This window comes from Ovis aries, chromosome 2 (assembly GCF_016772045.2).
Source record: "Ovis aries strain OAR_USU_Benz2616 breed Rambouillet chromosome 2, ARS-UI_Ramb_v3.0, whole genome shotgun sequence".
Lineage (NCBI taxonomy): Eukaryota > Metazoa > Chordata > Mammalia > Artiodactyla > Bovidae > Ovis > Ovis aries.
This window is the reverse complement of record NC_056055.1, coordinates 10395047-10414427: the sequence shown is the minus strand read 5'-3', so window position 1 is coordinate 10414427 and position 19381 is coordinate 10395047. Positions and strand designations below refer to the sequence as shown.

Here is a 19381-nt window from a genome sequence, read left to right as displayed (position 1 = left end):
CACCCCTTGGTGTAAGGACACACAGGGGCAGCAGGATAGGCCTCAAAAGGGGAGGTGGTTCTATTTAGCCAGCGTTTATTGTAGTAAAATATTCTTAATAAGTTTCACTCACCATGTAAAAATGTTCTGGTATGATTCTTTATAGTGAAGTGTTACTATATCACATCTTATTTTTTTAGCAAGTCAGTATATCTTCTGTACTTCATTATAAAAAGTTAGCTTTTGAATTTTATTTGCAAATACACTTTTTTTTCCATTTGGCTCTATGGTTTGTTGCCTGTTTAGCTGAATATATAATGTCAAGTTATCCTAAGGCTGTCCATGTACTTAATTTACTTAAGTATTAGTCTTGATGGGGAAACAGTGGAAACAGTGTCAGATTTTATCTTTTTGGGCTCCAAAATCACAGCAGATGGTGACTGCAGCCATGAAATTAAAAGATGCTTACTCCTTGGAAGAAAAGTTATGACCAACCTAGATGGCATATTCCAAAGCAGAGACATTACTTTGCCAACAAAGGTCTGTCTAGTCAAGGCTATGGTTTCTCCAGTGGTCATGTATGGATGTGAGAGTTGGACTGTGAAGAAAGTTGAGCACTGAAGAATTGATGCTTTTGAACTGTGGTGTTGGAGAAGACTCTTGAGAGTCCCTTGGACTGCAAGGAGATCCAACCAGTCCATTCTAAAGGACATGGGATTTTTTTGGAGGGAATGATGCTGAAGCTGAAACTCCAGTACTTTGGCCACCTCATGCGAAGAGTTGACTCATTGGAAAAGACTCTGATGCTGGGAGGGATTGGGGGCAGGAGGAGAAGGGGACGACAGAGGATGAGATGGCTGGATGGCATCACTGACTCGATGGACGCCAGTCTGAGTGAACTCCAGAAGTTGGTGATGGACAGGGAGGCCTGGCGTGCTGTGATTCATGGGGTTGCAAAGAGTTGGACACGACTGAGCAACTGAACTGAACTGAACTGAACTGAAAGCACTCACTGTATATCAGTTCAGTTCAGTCACTCAGTTGTGTCTGACTCTTTGTGACCCCATGGACTGCCGCATGCCAGGCCTCCCTGTCCATCACCAGCTCCCGGAGTTTACTCAAACTCAATGTCCATTGAGTCGGTGATGCCATCCAACCATCTCATCCTCTGTCATCCCCTTCTCCTCCTGCCTTCGTTCTTTCCCAGCATCAGTGTCTTTTCTAGTCAGTTCTTTGCATCAGGTGGCCAAAATACTGGAGTTTCAGCCTCAGCATCAGTCCTTTCAATGAATATTCAGGACCGATTTCCTTTAGGATGGACTGGTTGGATCTCCTTGCTGTCCAAGGGACTCTCAAGTTCCAACATCACAGTTCAAAAGCATCAATTCTTCAGCACGCAGGTTTCTTTATAGTCCAACTCTCACATCCATGCATGACCACTGGAAAAACCATAGCTTTGAGTAGACAGACCTTTGTTGATAAAGTAATGTCTTTGCTTTTTAATATGCTGTCTAGGTTGGTCATAACTTTTCTTCCAAGGAGTAAGTGTCTTTTAATTTCATGGCTGCAGTCACCATCTGCAGTGATTTTGGAGCCCCAAATATAAAGTCTGTCACTGTTTCCACTGTTTCCCCATCTATTTGCCATGAAGTGATGGGACCAGATGCCATCATCTTAGTTTTCTGAATGTTGAGCTTTTAAGTTTCGCTGTGTATAGGAATTTGTATTTTGGAGGTGCTTGATCTATCTGCAAAGAAAAATTAAGAATGATTAGTACTTTATTACACAATGTTCCTAGAAGTCTTAATTGTGTTTATTAAAAAACAAAAACAAAAAAACTGTAATGTTAGACTTGTATGCCTGGAAGTAATTAAGGTACATCATTACTATAGTTTAAAAGTTGTACATGATAAGATATATTTTATTTTTACTATATGTTTTTACTGAAAGATCTATTCTCTGTCCCAAGGCAAGCATGAATAAAATTAGGTTAAATTTTTTTTTTTTTCAAAAGGAGGGGTTAGAGGGGAATGTCATTAAGGCAGCAAAATAGTCTCTATTAAAAACCGGAGGAAGTCTCCAGTCTCCAGTCTTTGCAAGCCTCAGAGACCGAGGTAGAGGTCACACTCCAGGATTCGAAGGAAGGGAAATGTCAGTGTTTCCTCTCTTGGTTCTGATGCAACCATTCCCATCGCTCACCCTGGGTCACCGTGCAGATAAGAGTGCCTCTGGACTCGGAAGTCAGAGATTCGCTGGTATGGGTTAAAAGTCAGCATCTCTGGCATCTCTGGAATAGCTGTGCTCCAGGCTCCTCAGCCTCAGGTACCAGAGACTAGGGGCTCGAGGCCCTCTGAGGGAAAGGGCTCCATGGGGCAGAGACACTTCTCAGGGCTTGTCCTCCTCTGGGGGCAGTCCAGTCAGGTCAAAGATTTTACCTAACTGGTCAGCTTCAGAGGTTCCGCAGAAGAGAGGCCTTTGAGGAAACATCTCTGCAGAGATACGGCCAATGTTCCCCATGTCCACAGGTATTGCATATGTAGACAGTAAAGGAACTTCTGGAGTTCAGGGTACCAGAGTGTAACAAGTACAGAAGTAAGTGCCAGATGGAAGGGGCAGATTCCGGCCAGGCCAGTCAGCCAGCTTGACTGTTCCACCACTTGTCACTTGAATGTTCTCTGCTTCAGGTCTTGGTGAATGAAGAAGTGGGCATGAAGGAAATCTAGGCCTCTTAGAAACTGGTGCCTCACACCCTTGATGGTCTCCACGGGTAAGCCTGGTAGGGGTGCCTGGTCCTGGACCACAGGTCTCGGTCCGCATACTCACACATCAGGATCACTTTGGTCTCCCGATCAGTTCAGGCTGGCACAGGTGTCCAGTAGGCCCCCTCCAGGGTACTCATATGCTCTTGAGGGCCACAAAGTGGCCACGGTGGGGATCGTCGGCCTTGCACTCCATCCCATGGGCACCAACACTGATCTCAGCAACTGGCTCATCTTGAAGGGTAGCCATTCTCAAACCAGAGGAGACCCCTGCCCCATGCTGAGAGATACAGGGACAGCCTGTTATCAGGGCACTGAAGTCAGTTCCTGTGGTGCCATACACTCGAGCTCTGTCCTGGGCAAGAAGTTGGATGCTCAGTTCTGTTCTGCTCAGTCGCTCAGTCATGTCCAACTCTTTGCAACCCCGTGGACTGTAGCTTGCCAGGCTTTTCTGTCCATCATCAGCTCCTGGAGCTTTCTCAAACTCATGTCCATGGAGTCGGTGATGCCATCCAACCGTCTCAGTCCTCTGCCGTCCCCTTCTGCTCCTGCCTTCAATCTTTCCCAGCATCAGGGTGTCTTCCAATGAGTCAGTTCTTCACATCAGGTGGCCAAAGTATTGGAGTTTCAACTTTAGCATTAGTCTTTCAGTGAACATTCAGGACTGATTTCCTTTAGGATTGACTGGTTGGATCTCCTTGCAGTTGGGGATCAACTATCACCCCCATGGGTCTACTATAGACACAGGCCAAAGCTAAAGCCGTCCCCTTTACCACCACCACCACTGAGTGACAAGCTGTCCAGCCATTCCCTTCTTGATCTAACCCCTTGTCTTCATTTTTGGCTGTGCCTCAAGGCATGCAGGATCTTAGTTCCCTTGCCAGGGATAGAACCTGGGCCCCCTGCAGTGGAAGCTTGGAGTCCTAACCACTGGACCCCAGGGAATTCCCCCTAATCCCTTCATTTTAACTATATAAACATTGGATGGAAAAATAAATGCCAAAATGATTGCAGTATTTAGATAATTCTAGAATTGTCTGAAAAATAGTTGTGTTCTTTGGGAAGCATTTTTCCTCTGTCTGATCAGGAAACAGGGATGTCTCACGGCTTAACCTGGTGGCCTGGAATTCCCTTTCAGCCCTGGAATGCCCTACTTTCCATTTCTGGTTAACTAAGTTTAGTGAGAATTCAAAACACTGATTAAGCCCAGAAGAGCTGGTTTGTATTTGAAAGTTTGGAAGCTATGCTTTCCGGTTTGGCAACTCTTGCAAACCATGAAGTTTATACAATTTGACGTAATAATATAATTTCCTGCAAAAGATATGTGTCATATTGTGACTTATAGTAAGAATTGTATATTTGGCTTTCATTCTGTTCCTGGTGCAGATTCCTAAAACCCTTGTAATGTCCTAAGTGATTGAGAACAATAAAGGTGTCTTTGTTATGTTAATGAGGTAACTTTCAAAATACAAGATAACCTAAGAATGGGGGCTGCTTGCCAAGGGAATCAACCTTATGATTTTGTGTCTGAGTTTTCAGTCTGGTCCTTACAATCCTAACTTTAACCCTCCACCTCCTGGGAGGGGAAAGGAGCTAGAGATTAAGTTCCATCAGCAATGGCCAATGATTTAATTAATCTTGGCTGTGTAATGGGGCCTCATAAAAATCCAAAAGGATAGAGTTCAGAGAGCTTCTGGACTGCTGAACACATCAAGCGCTAGGAGAATGGTATGCTTCGAGAGGGCATGTGAGTTCCACAGCCCTTCCCTCTTACCTTGTCCTACACATCTCCTCCATCTGGCTGTCCATCTGTTGTTGTCATTCACTGGCTAAGTTGTATCCAACTTTGTGACTAAATAAATGGACTGTAGAAAGCCAGGTTTCCCTGTCCTTCACTATCTCCCAGAGTTTGCTCGAATTTCTGTTCATTGAGTCGGTGATGCCATCCAACCATCTCATCCTCTGTCACCCTCCTTCTCCTCTTGCCCTCAGTCTTTCCCAGCATGAAGGTCTTTTCCAATGAGTTGGCTCTGCATCAGGTGGCCAAAATATTGGAGCTGCAGCTTTAGCAGTCAGTCCTTTCAATGAATATTCAGGGTTGCTTTCCTTTAGGATTGACTGATTTGATCTCCTTGCTGTCCTAGGGACTCTCAGGGGTCTTCTCCAGCACCAAAGTTTGAAAGGATCAATTCTTTGGCCTCAGCCTTCCTTATGGTCCAACTCTCACATCTGTACATGACTACTAGAAAAACCATAGCTTTGACTAGATGTACATATGCTCATCCATATCCTTCATAATATCCTTTATAATATGCTACCTTATAATTACCTATATAAGGTAAATGGAAGCAAATATTTCTCAGTCCTGTGAGTTGCTCTAGCAAATTAATTAAACCCAAGATGCGGTCATGGGAACCTCTGATCTATCGCCAATTGGTCAGAAGCACAAGGAACTATGTGGGCTTTCAATTGATATCTGAAGTGTGTGTGGAGGGGAGGCAGTCTCGTGACACTGAACCTATAAGCTTTGGGATCTGATGCTTTCTCCAGCCAGGTAGCATCAGAACTGAGTTGAACTGTACACCCAGCTAGTGTGATACAGACACATCCAAATCAGTCACAATTGGAATATACCTATATCTTTTGGTTCAGTGAGGATGTTCATTGCAGTTTTAACTACAAATTAATTTTAAAAAAAAATAGAGCCAAGTATAGGACATCAGTGAAGTGGAAAACTATACAATCATTTAAAATGATATTGTATAGATGTGTATAACGGACTTTTGGACTCAGAGGGAGAGGGAGAGGGAGAGTGTGGGATGATTTGGGAGAATGGCATTGAAACATGTATACTATCATGTAAGAATCGAATTGCCAGTCTATGTCCGACGCAGGATACAGCATGCTTGGGGCTGGTGCACGGTGATGACCCAGAGAGATGGTATGGGGAGGGAGGTGGGAGGGGGGTTCATGTTTGGGAACGCATGTACACCCGTGGTGGATTCATGTCAATGTATGGCAAAACCAATACAGTATTGTAAAGTAAAATAAAGCAAAAATAAAAATAAAAAAAAGAAAATACCAATAAAAAATAAGAATAATTTTAAAGTAAAAAAATAAAATGATATTGTGGAAGAATTTTTATTGACTTGTGAAAATGATCACAATATACTATAAATGGAGGGGGCAAAGCAGTTTACAAAATATTGTATGTGTGAGTCAGACTTTGACAAAACTTGTAAAGGCTGAAGGCCATGAGACAAAATGTCACAATGGTTATCTCTGTGTGCTAGGCTTACTGGTATTGTCATTTTCTTATCTATATTTTTTAAACTTTTATTAATAAATATGTATTACTTTTGATAGGGACAAAGTAGGATAATCAAATAGTTAGCCCAGAAATTTCATTAGGGGAGCACAGATAGAGGGGGAATTTTAGGGGACTTTGGGGGACTATGGTAAGTTAATGATCACTTAAGCAATCAGATTTGATTAATCGTAAAATCAAGTAGGCTTGCGTAGCAACAGAAACCATGAAGCAGGAGCATGGCCAAAACAATTCAACAATGGTGGCATGAGACCGCATCTCGCCCAGTGAGTCAGTGAGTTAATGGCTCCGAGGACATGCTCTTTGCACACATTAAAAACAACGATTTATGAAAGGTGACAATTCAAAGGGAAAGACCTTCATTGTACTGAGACCTGAAGTAATTTTTCTGTAGTGCCAGCTTGACCATGTAGGGACAAGAAAGTTCCCCTACCCAACCTGGAGGAGGAGTTGATGGTGGAAGTGTGACACCTATTGAAGAATGAGAAAGAAAGTGGTCTTTTTCCCCTCCCCACATTTCCTCTGATTATAAAAACATAAGCCATGGAGTTCTTGAGGCAGCAACCTCTCACCAATCAATTGTAAGCCTCATAAGAGTCCTATTCTAATAAATCACTTTATATCTATTATTTTGCCTCTTCCTGAATTCTTTCTGTTCTGAGACAAATGACTGGAGCGGAGTCCCCTAATGGCTTCACTTCTGGAGTAGGGGAATTCACTTGGAAAATAAGTAAGTCTGAGTTTTCTGCAACCAGGGAATCCAGAACTTAAGGAGAAAAGGAAGGCGGGTGTGTAAGAAATCAGGGCATTGCAAGCATTGACACAAAAACACCTCGTCTAAGCACGGCCCTTCCCCGGGTCACTTCTTGTCTAGCGAGTAAATGCACTATCACAGTGTCTCTGGGTGGTCGGGGCTAGGGAGTACTTTGCAAATAGTGGAAAATTTTCCGGGGAGATACCCAGGAGAGATAGTGAGGCATCTCAAGAATTTGAGAGTTGAACAAACTTAGTTCATGCTTGGGAAGTGAGGTCAGTCAGCTGGAAAAGCACCTTGTCTAAGCAGTCCGTTGAAACTGGGTGAGTGAAGAGTCATGAGATGTGGTGGAGCGCAGCCAAGATCTGGAGTGGAGGTGGAAGGTGGCATGAACCACGTGGGGAGGAAGAGGCAGCAGAAGGCAGGAAACGGGCAGCGGAGGAGGCAGTAAAGGCGGTGATGAGGCAGGTTTGGTCCGGTGACCAGGGCTGAGTGAGACCCCACCCCACAAGTGCAGGGGCAGCTCCCCGTGGGGCACCGCATGGGGTCACCTGGCGCCTGGCCTTAGGCCCGCCCAGAGCCTAGAGAAGTCCCAGCCGCAGAGGCCTCATCCGGAGACTGAGAGCAACGCCAAAGCTCAGGCGTACTCCAGACCTACCAAGTCAAAATGTGCATTTTTACTAGCTCCCCAGGGAAATTCAGACACACACTGGAGTATGAGGACTAATTTAGGAAAAAATATCCCCAGTACATGCTCCTTGACTCATCCTGAGTACATTCATCTTCAGATTCCTGAAGACTTCCCATGGACCTGACACCAAGAAGATGTTCTAGGCAGGGCTGGGTAAATCTCAGCGTGGGAATGGACATCTCTGTGTCTCCTTTGTATAGCATCTGAATCTGTTTCACAAGCCACAATCCTTATGCAAAACCCTTGGGGCCAGACGTGTTTTAGAATTCAGAATTTTTCATGTTTTAGGAACATAATATGATGCACTGACCATATACCAGTGAGATCTGAGGCAGCACACTGTAATCAAAGGTACTAGTATTCTGCAATTTATTATAGAGTGAAAGCTGAAAGAATAAGCACCATCAGGTCAGGCCAATTTTGGCACCAAATTTAATAAGAAAACCTTTGGAGAAAGAAATGGCAACCTATTCCAGTATTCTTGCCTGGAGAATTTCATGGACAGAGGAGCCTGGTGGGCTCCATGGGACTGCACAGAGTCAGACACGACTGAGCAACTAATACACTTTGTCTCCAGACTGTGGGAATTTTAGGATTGTGGATAAGGATTATGAACTATTTCATTATTCTATTTTTTAAGGATTTTTTTAATGTGTACCATTTTAAAGTCTTTATTGAATTTATTACAGTATTGCTTCTGTTTTATTTTTGGCTGTCCCATGCAGCTTTCAGGGTTTGTCGTGGTCTGCGTGTGGGTTGGAAAAGAATTTCCAGACACGAGGTGGAATGAGAGGAGAACAGCATTTATTAGAGCGGGACACGTTGTTAGAACAGTGGGTTGGCTGGAGAGAGAGCCGACCAATACTGCATCTGTTTTATGGTTTGGCTTTTTGGCTGTGATGCAAATGGGATGTTAGCTCCCCAACCAGGGATCAAAGCTGCACCCCCTGTATTGGAAGGCAAGGACTTAAAACACTGGACCACCATTTAATTTTTAAAGTGTACCAGTTGAATAAATCTAGAAACGTTGATTTGCACTATTTCCCAACCTTCATTTACTTCAGACTTAGCAGGAACTACACAAGATCTAGATATTCTTTCGCATATAAAGTAGTTCACATAATTACTCTCGCCAAGCAGGTCACACCTGGCATTGTAGTCCCAGATCAACTCGAGGGGTTCTGTAAGGAGTGACTGGATTTTGATGAAATTGAGAATTTTTCCCAGCTAACATCAGTTTTTGAAATGTGCGAGCTGAGGCTGGACCCCCAGTGCCTCCAGCTCCCAGCCCTGGGCTTTCCGCCCCCCCTTCATCTGTTTTCCCCTCCCCGCTCTATCCCCAGGCAGACAGGATGGCAGGCCTCCTGCCCATGCTGCTTGGATTGTATTTGGAAACTCAAAACTGCAATCAGACAGTTCTTCCTCCAGCTGGGCTGTGAAGCATCTCATTCTCCAAACCCCCAGAGCTTCTGCCAGATTGGGCTGGCAGTAATGGTCCCCCGAAGCTCCTTGGTGTAAGTTGGGCCAGGCACAGCCAGATAAGACCTCACACTTACTCTGAAATCTTTCCTCACGTGACCCCTGCCTGGAAGGAAGACAGTGGCAGCCTTGCAAGAGGTTGTTTATGTAAGGAAGGGACAGGGGAGTTTCCAGGAAGGTCTCAAAAGCTTTCTCCAAATGCCCGGAGAGAGATGGCCAAAGTCCGTCTCTGCTCTTGGAGTGCTCAGCGGGCAGCACCGGAGAAAGGGACCCTCTCACGGGGCTGTTAGTCAAAATCAGGAAGCCGGGCCACACCCTCCTTGGTGGGTCCACAAGGCCTCATGGTCTGCACGCTTTTCTGTGGCACTTTCTCATCGGCGCTTGCCTCTACACCTGTTTCCCTTCTCTCATGGGAACTGACTCTTTAACTTTTATTGTAATACATGTCCAATATGGAAAAATTAGGTGACTCAGATGAATAATAATACGATACTCAGGAGCAATGCTAGGCACTATTTGAGGGGCTCTACCTGAATCTGTGACATTTCTGATGATGCTCTGTGAGCAGGTGTTACCATCATATAATCTCCATTTCACAGGTAATGGCACGGAGACACAGGTAGGTCCCTGGCCCCAGGTCTGTGAGGCTAAGAGGAGGCTGACTGGGATCCGAACCAGGCATTGTGGTACTGGAGTCAACACCCTAAACCCAGGCCACATCCCAAAATCCTACACACAGAAGTGACCACCAAGACATTTGGGTATATAGCCTTTTAGTATTTTAAATATACAATTTTTTTCATAAATTATTATAAAATAGGTGCTTACCTTGTAGCTCAGTTGGTAAAGAACCTGTCTGCAATGCAGAAGACCCAGGTTTGATTCCTGGGTCAGGAAGATCCCCTGAAGAAGTGGCAACCCACTCCAGTATTCTTGCCTGGAGAAACCCATGGACAGAGGAGCCTGGCAGGCTACAGTTCATGGGTCACAAGAGTCAGACACGACTTAGCAACTAAACCACCACCATTATAAAATGTCTTACTCTATGCACTGTTTTGTAGTCTTTGTACTTATCTTTCCACATCATGACACCTTCTACAATGTTTTCTTCAAAATGAAAATAGCCTTTTTTTATCATAAAAGTGACAGAAGAATTAAATTTATGTGTTTGCTTGTAGTGTATGCATGAAATGTCTCTGAAAGGGTTCTGCAGATGCTGGAACACTGGTTACCTCTTGAGGGAGCCAGATGGAAGGCAGATGAGGATGAGAAGGAGACTGCTGTGTAACCTCTTGTACTCTTGATTATGACTATATGTTATTGATTTCAAAAATAATTAAACTTTAAAAATGAAACTAATTCATCCTCATTATAAAAAAATACAGGCATAAAGTAGAAAATAAATTCATCTTTAAGCTCAATACTCAGAGATAACACTGTTAACATTTTTGGTCTGTTTCTTCCAGACCTTCACCTATGAATGTATAGACATATATGCAGATATGTTTTTACCACAATAGGATGAGGCTGTATGGAGCTGTTTTGTCACCTGTGTTTTTCACTTAGGGCGAATCATGGACAATGTTCCATGCAGCCTCATTTTAAATGTCAGCAAGGTTATCAGTCATATAAAGGTGGCTGGTTTCCAAAGGAATATTCCTGGATAGACTGAGTTCAGCACCTAGATATGCAATGCTAGTTGATACCAGGGTTATTTTATTAGGAGACTCGGATGAAATTATGGTTGTGAAAGTGGTTTGTAAAGTACAGAGCATATAAGATTCTGTTTTAAATTCTGGCCTCTTAACTGGCCATGTCAGGAAGAATGGTGGAATCAAAACCAGTTGGTCCAGCTTCTAAGGTTGGCTCACAGAGCTGACACCTCCCTAGTGCGGTCTTCATTTACACACTCATTTGCTTATTTATATTTTGAGTCTTAGTTGTGGCATGTGGGATCTAGTTCCCTCATCAGGAATCAAACCTGCATTGGAAGTGCAGTCTTAGCCACTGGACCACCAGGTAAGTCCCTGCACTCATCTTTAAAGCTGAGAGTTTTAAGGAAAGTTTAAAAGCACAAAGTGTTAGCAAGGATATGGAACTGAAACTCTGCTAAATGTCTTACAGCTGGTGGGAATGTGAACTGGGACAAACTTTTTGGAAAAGAGGTGGTTATCTACTAAAGCTGATCATGTAAGATACCCTATGGCTCAGAAAGGCCTCCCCTGCTTATACAGTGAACACAAATGCAGGCAGATTTCATCACATGACTTATTAATAGAATGTTCATAGCAGCACCATTTATAAACATGCCAAACTAGAAACTTCCCATATGCCCATCAGTAGTTAAGTGGATAAATTATAATATTGTCACACAATACAATACTATCCAACAATACGAATCTATCTCACAAACGTTGAAACAAAGAAACCTGGCTCAAGATTAGAGCACAAACTGTTTCTCTTAGCTCTACTGCTACATAACAAACTGTTCCCAAACTTAGCATCTTAAAACAACTGGTTGTTCTTCATGATTGACTGGCTAGTTGTCCAGTTTCTCTTCTGATGTCATCAGTGGCTGCATTCGGCTGAGGGTTTGGCAGGGCTGGAAGGTCCAAGGAGACCTTGTTCACCTGTGTGGTGGCTCTGGGTTCTTTTCCACAGGGCCTCAGTCACCTCTCTGGTGTGGAGGCCTCAGAGCAATGTTCCAAGAGGGTAAAAGTGAAGCTGCAAGCTCTAAGGCTGAACCTCAGACTTGCATAGCATTTGTTCCTCTGCATTCTGTCGGTCAGCCAAGTCAAAGGCCATCACCGATACAAGGGGTTGAAAAAACAGACTCATCAATAGACTACCATTGATAATGATAATAGATTACCATTATTGCCAAATTCAGAATAGTATTGCCAAATTCAGACTTAAATTGAAGAAGGTAGGGAAAACCACTAGATCATTCAAGTATGACCTAAATCAAATCCCTTTTGATTATACAGTAGAAGTGACAAATAGATTCAAGGGATTAGATCAGATGGACAGAGTGCCTGAAGAACTACGGACGGAGGTTTGTGACATTGTACAGGAGGCAGGGAGCAAGACCATCCTCAAGGAAAAGAAATGAAAAAGGTAAAATGGTTGTCTGAGGAGGCCTTACAAATAGCTGTGAAAAGAAGAGAAATGAAAGGCAAAGGAGAAAAGGAAAGATATACCCATTCTAATGAAGAGTTCCAAAGAATATCAAGGAGAGACAAGAAAGCCTTCCTCAACGGTCAGTGCAAAGAAATAGAGGAAAACAATACAACGGGAAAGACTAGAGATCTCTTCAAGAAAATCAGAGATGCCAAGGGAACTCTTCATGCAAAGATGGGCACAATAAAGGATAGAAATAGTATGGACCTAACAGAAGCAGATCTTAAGAAGAGGTGGCATGAATACACAGAACTGTACAAAAAAGATCTTCATGACCCAGATAACCATGATGGTGTGATCACTGGACTAGAGTCAGACATCCTGCAATGCAAAGTCAAGGGGAGGTGATGGAATTCTAGCTATTTCAAATCCTAAAAGATGATGCTGTGAAAGTGCTGCACTCAACATGTCAGCAAATTTGGAAAACTCAGCAGTGGCCACAGGACTGGAAAAGGTCAGTTTTCATTCCAATCCCAAAGAAAGGCAATGCCAAAGAATGCTCAAGATACTGCACAATTGCACTCATCTCACGCGCTAGTAAAGTAATGCTCAAAATTCTCCAACCCAGGCTTCAGCAATACATGAACCGTGAACTTCCAGATGTTCAAGCTGGTTTTAGAAAAGGCAGAGGAACCAGAGATCAAATTGCCAATATCTGCTGGATCGTGGAAAATGCAAGAGAGTTCCAGAAAAAACATCTATTTCTGCTTTATTGACTGTGCCAAAGCCTTTGACTGTGTGGATCACAACAAACTGAAAGATTCTGAAAAGAGATGGGAATTCTGAAAGAGATGGGAATACCACACCACCTGACTTGTCTTTTCAGAAACCTATATGCAGGTCAGGAAGCAACAGTTAGAACTGGACATGGAACAATAGACTAGTTCCAAATAGCGAAAGGAGTATGTCAAGGCTGTATATTGTCATCTTGCTTATTTAACTTATATGCAGAGTACATCATGAGAAACGCTGGGCTGGAAGAAGCACAAGCTGGAATCAAGATTGCCAGGAGAAATATCAATAACCTCAGATATACAGATGACATCACACCTAGGGAAGAAAGCAAAGAAGAATTAAAGAGCCTCTTGATGAAAGTGAAAGAGGAGAGTGAAAAAGTTGGCTTAAAATTCAACATTCAGAAAACTAAGATCATGGCATCTAGTCCCATCACTTCATGGCAAATAGATGGGGAAACAGTAGAAACAGTGACAGACTTTCTATTTTTGGGCTCCAAAATCACTGCAGATGGTGACTGCAGCCATGAAATTAAAAGACGCTTGTTCCTTGGAAGAAGTTATGACCATCTAGACAGCATATTCAAAAGCAGAGACATTACTTTGCCAACAAAGGTCTGTCTAGTCAAAGCTATGGTTTTTCCAGTAGTCATGTATGGATCTGAGAGTTGGACTATAAAGAAAGCTGAGTACAGAAGAATTGATGCTTTTGGACTGTGGTGTTGGAGAAGATTCTTGAGAGTCTCTTGGACAGCAAGGAGATCCAACCAGTCCATCCTAAAGGAAATAATTCCTGAGTATTCATTGGAAGGACTGATGCTGAAGCTGAAACTGCAGTACTTTGGCCACCTGACGTGAAGAACTGACTCATTTGAAAAGGCCCTGATGCTGGGAAAGATTGAAGGCAAGAAGGGGAGGGGAGTTCTATACTCCCCGATTCTTGAGTTCTATACTTGCAATTCCTGTATCAAAACGAAGGTCCTTATAGACTGAAAACAATCTCTCTCAATACCAATGTTGAAAACAGACTTCTGAAGGCACATTTCTGCTGCTGTTCTGAAAGATCAGATATTATTTCTGTTTCGGTGACTGTAAACCCAGAATTCTTCAGGAACCTTCTTTAATAATCATTGTTCAGGAAGTCAGTGATAATCAAGAATTGTCTGATACTGTGAGGATACCAATGATGTTCACTGCATCACAATACTTGCAGGTAGAAATGCTGCTATTTTAAAGAAAACACCCTTTTCCAGGTTATTTTTAACCTGTTAGAAAAAATAAAGGTCCTCATAAGATAGTTTAAGCCACTAAAAAAAAAATTTTTTAAAGAAGGTCATAAATAATCACTATGCAGTTTCCTTAAATATTAATATATAAATATTTTCAACTTATATATGATTTTTTTAAATTGCAATATAATTAGCCAGATTCCAAGGGCTTAAATACTTTTGTAGAAAAAAGCTGGACTTTTCTGGCAGTCCAGTGGTTAAGACTCCACAGTTCAGCTGCAGGGAACATGGGTTTGATCCCTGGTGAGGGAACTAAGATCCTGAATGCCACGTGTGTGGTACGGCCAAAAAAGAAAAAAAAAAGTCAACTGTCTTTGGAAGGTTCCCTTATGTGATTTTAGAGGAACAGCCTCTAAAATGAGATGTTCGATGAACAAATGAACACATTAGGGCATGAAAGACTGAAAAATCCTATAAAAACATGTGCATTTATGAATCTATTTTCTACTTAAAATGCACAGGTAAGGAATTTCTACATCAAGCAGGTGTAGAGTGTAGGGAAACGATTTAATTGGTAATAGAACTGGGCTTGTCAGAGTCCTTTAATTTTCTCACATGCTGCTACTGCTGCTGCTAAGTCACTTCAGTTGTGTCCGACTCTGTGCGACCCCATAGATGGCAGCCCACCAGGCTCCCCCGTCCCTGGGATTCTCCAGGCAAGAACACTGGAGTGGGTTGCCATTTCCTTCTCCAATGCAAGAAAGTGAAAAGTGAAAGTGAAGTCGCTCAGTCGTGTCCGACTCTTAGCGACCCCATGGACTGCAGCCCACCAAGCTCCTCCATCCATGGGATTTTCCAGGCAAGAGTACTGGAGTGGGGTGCCATTGCCTTCTCTGAATTTTCTCACATACATTCCCTCTAATTCGTCTTCCCTGGGATCCCCTCCCAACCCACTCCCTTAGATTCTTTCTTCTTCCTAGAAAAAAGGCTTGGTTGTAGCACTATTAGTTTAAGACTTGCTGGACTTTACCTGAGACACCTGTCTACTACTCCCAGGCCCCTTGTCAGGAGGATCTCCTTGGAGCCCAAAAGTGGATAACTGGTCTAGAAAAGATACAAACAGTGTCACGGTCTAAGAATTTCTAAAGTGGACTTTGTGACATCATGCAGAAGCTAAGGGGTGAGGCAAAGGGCTCCTCCCCTTCCTCCCCATGTGTGTAACCTCGAGCAGAGGACTGCACGTCCCCAGGCCTCAGTTTTCTCATCTGTGATGGGACTAGCAGAACCACAGTGGGAATATGTGTGTTCAGCCACCTGCTGGTGCTCAGTGAGGCCTCTTCCTCTCTCACCATGTCCTTCTAGGGCTCAAAGATCTGTGCCTTAAGGGATCACAGGGAAGCTGGATAATGACTGAAGGGTTAGAAACCACGACCTAAGGAGCATGGGTGGAGTGGTGGATGTGTCCCATGGCAAGGACAGCATCTAGTCTGGGCAGAGAGGGCACTGGGGAGCTGGGGCTGCCAACTGTGAGCATCCAGCAGCTTGCTTGGCATTTAACATGGTCCAATTCTCAGAAAAGCCCTGTGAGGAAGGTAGGGTTATGAGCGCCATCTTCTCAGTGAGGAAACTGAGGTTTTTTAACTTTCTCAAGATCATTCAGCTGAATGGGGACATGGAGAGTCAAACCTGGGTCTGATGCTTTGTATCAGCTTAAGATGCTCCTCTCCGGTGGCTGGAGACAGCATGGGGGAGATGGCCCCAAAGAGGAGCAAGAGGGGGACATGGAAGATGGCTGTCAGCCACCGGTATCAGGGACAGGCAGGGGCCAGAGAGGACTCTTTGGGACTCATCAGAAACGGACGTGCCAGGCCTCAGCTGCCTTATGTGTGGGCCTGCCGGAGGCAGGAGTGAATCTACTTTCCCTGGAGGAAAGCACGCTTGTGAGCACCAGGCTTGGGACCGATCTCCTGGGGACCACCCAGACAGACGGGAGCACCCCGCTTCTCCTCACCACGGGGGCTCAGTGGCTGGCACGGTTGTGTCCGTCTTCCTACTTCTTTCTCCATGTTCCACTGTCACGGCAGGCACTCCCTTTGCCTCGCTCTGGCCATCTCCCAGGAAGGGTTATATAAAACTAAGTAAAGATATTAAAATACACAAACGAAGTTCTTAGCCTTAACCTCTCCATTCCTATGTCCATGGAATGGGTCTGATGATCCGTCCGATTCCGGGAGGGCAGGGCAGCTTTCACCCTCTGCCCGCCATCGCAGGCTTCCTGCTCATGCAGGGCTGGCCTAGGCGGCTTTTGCTTCCTGGCCCTAACTTTGATTCTTTACGCTGGGAAGGGGCTGTGATTAGAGCTTAATTTCATGTCTGCAATCCATTTCTTCCATGGAGCTGCACTAACCTTTCCCATCTAGATAACTGTGAGGCAACCACAACAGTTTCTCTCTCCGCTACACTTTTTTCTTTCGTGGAGACATGGAAAAGGTCAGTTCAGTAGACTCAGACCTGTGTTCTGACTCTCACAGACAGAGGCCTATCACTCTTATACCCACAGGTAATCATTCTGAGCTATAAACCTTTTTTTTTTTTAAGAGAGATACACATTCTATGAACATAATGCAGTCCATCTTGAAAGGTAAGACAGCCTTGGGAGAAACACTCCACAGATAGGAGTGTGGGCCATCGAGAGGCTCATGAACTCACTTTTCTTAAAGAGTAGTCCCCAAAGCTCACTAAAAATTGTACTTGGATTTAATTTCAATTGAGAGCCAGATTTGAGTCCGTATTTCTAATCTCTGCACCTGATTTTGACTTAAATTGACTTCTAACACTGACGTATCTTCCAAGGGAACCTAAGCAAAGAACATCAGCTCCAGATCGCCCTCCCCTCAAGAGAACATGAAAAAACACAAAGTCACACTGAGAAAGAAGGGGCCACAGTTTGCTCTTGTCCAGTGAAGGTCTCTTGGCCTCAGAATGCCGCCACTTCCCGCAGTTCCAGCCCTTGGCTGCGGTCCACCCTGAGTAAGTGAATTCCTCTGCTGAAACTCACACACAATAAGGAGATGGTGTCGGCCACCGCCAGGGAAGTCAAAGGTCCTGATCCATCCAGAGACAAGGTGAAAAGGCAGGCTGGGGAGGAAGGGGGAACCGGCACGTTAGACCAAGGGTGCCATATCATGAAAGGCGGCGTCTTTGTAAGAAACCTACAGAAATAAAGCACGTGCTATGTATACGCATCTAACCCAGGTAAGAGAGGCACCCAGTGCCTCAGAGGAGCGTTCACTGGGGAAGTCAACCTAAGTTGTCAGCACAGGACGTATTCCACCTGGAAGTACACTGGACAACTGGGGCCTCACTGCAAGGCCATGTTAAAATGCTGCCCTCGGGTGCCTGTCCAGAGAACAAAGCGCAGAGCAAAAGGTAAGGACACCAATCTTCAGCTGTGGCACCCCGGGGTCTCGCTTTGTCTTTTCAGGACAAAGGATGATGGGGCACCCGCAGGGCAGTCTGGGGCTGCTGACCCACTCCCCGCCGTCAGCGTCTTGCAGACTGCTCGTCTAAGAGCACACATGGACGCCTGGCCGAGCGGCACTTTCACACCCGGTCCTCCCTGGTCTCGGGTTTCGATCCCTGAATCTGGAACAGCTGCTCCTCCCACACGCCCAGGTCAGGGTACCTGACTGCACTCACTGTGGAAGCCGCTAGACGTGACCCCACACATCTGACGGGGGCAACCCTATCCTCCCCTGCTAGGAGCTGAGTTTCTGGGAGATGACTGTCATCGAAGGGATTTGGCTTGAGGGTCTCTAAATGAACACTAGCCCTGTGTCTGCCAGAAGCCAGTGTCTAGGACAGAATAGTATGGAGGCAGTGGGGTGCTGGTAAACTGGCTTTTTGGAAAGAAAAAAAAAACCTTCATTCATAGCATTTGCCAATTTTTATGAGGTTAAATACTCCTGCCATGACCATATTAAATATTCCTGAATATTTAACCGTCAGCGAGTAGAAGCTGGCTCCGGCACAGCAGCACATCGAGGAAACTGCGGCGAGCTGGCTCCCTAAAGCGTGTCTTTCTCTGGTGCTTTGCGTGACCTTACTACAATCCCAAACCTCAGCTGCAGAGTCAAGAGAGGCCAGAGTCTTTCTGAGGCTATCCTTACCCCACACCTCACCCCCACCAAACTGAGGCTCTCATTTTAGCCCTTGAAAATGAATCTTAAAGTGGCAATTCTTGTTCTCTTTTCCAGACATTTTGACCATCACAACTTAAAACATGATGAGGAACTTCAGGTAGAAAGAATGAAAGAACCAAATATATTTGAGCTTTTAGGGAGGTGTCTGTACAACATGATACCAGGGCTTACGTGGTGACAGCTTCTAGCCAGCTGGACAGGGAGTCTGGTCTCTTGATGCCATCTCTTAACCACTATGGTGGTGGACAGTGGCAGAGCACGGATGACTCTGTACATGCTGAGCAATGGAAGAAACAGTTTTAAAGAAACCTATAGGACTCATGTATCTTTGAGAAGCAGAAGGAAATGGCAAACCACTTCAGTATTCTTGCCTTGAGAACCCCATGAACAGTATGAAAAGGCAAAATGATAGGATACTGAAAGAGGAACTCCCCAGGTCGGTAGGTGCCCAATATGCTACTGGAGATCAGTGGAAAAATAACTCCAGAAAGAATGAAGGGATGGAGCCAAAGCAAAAACAGTACCCAGTTGTGGATGTGACTGGTGATAGAAGCAAGGTCTGATGCTGTAAAGAGCAATATTGCATAGGAACCTGGAATGTTAAGTCCATGAATCAAGGCAAATTGGAAGTGGTCAAACAGGAGATGGCAAGAGTGAACGTCGACATTCTAGGAATCAGTGAACTAAAATGGACTGGAATGGGTGGTTTTAACTCAGATGACCATTATATCTACTACTGTGGGCTGGAATCTCTTAGAAGAAATGGAGTAGTCATCATGGTCAACAAAAAAGTCCAAAATGCAGTACTTGGATGCAATCTCAAAAACAACAGAATGATCTCTCTTCATCTCCAAGGCAAACCATTCAATATCACAGTTATCCAAGTCTATGCCCCAACCAGTAACGCTGAAGAAGCTGAAACTGAACGGTTCTATGAAGACCTACAAGACCTTTTAGAACTAACACCCAAAAAAGATGTCCTTTTCATTATAGGGGACTGGAATGCAAAAGTAAGAAGTCAAGAAACACCTGAGGTAACAGGCAAA

General features: G+C 44.4%; 1 protein-coding gene and 1 pseudogene across 9 annotated transcripts in view; both read right to left on the bottom strand.

Annotated features, from left to right (window-relative positions):
• Positions 1–1772: 1772 nt before the first annotated feature.
• Positions 1773–5872, bottom strand: LOC101120145 (cyclin-dependent kinase 4-like; annotated as a pseudogene).
• Positions 5873–11244: 5372 nt separating this feature from the next.
• Positions 11245–19381, bottom strand: part of WDR31 (WD repeat domain 31) — a 30123-nt gene continuing 21986 nt past the window's right edge. For all 9 annotated transcript variants that reach the window (XM_060408891.1, XM_060408889.1, XM_060408892.1 and 6 more), the window contains one exon: positions 11245–17271. In XM_060408891.1, the coding sequence (XP_060264874.1) occupies positions 17111–17271 (161 nt within the window). In that variant the 3' untranslated portion in view covers positions 11245–17110. The remainder of the gene's footprint in view (positions 17272–19381) is intronic.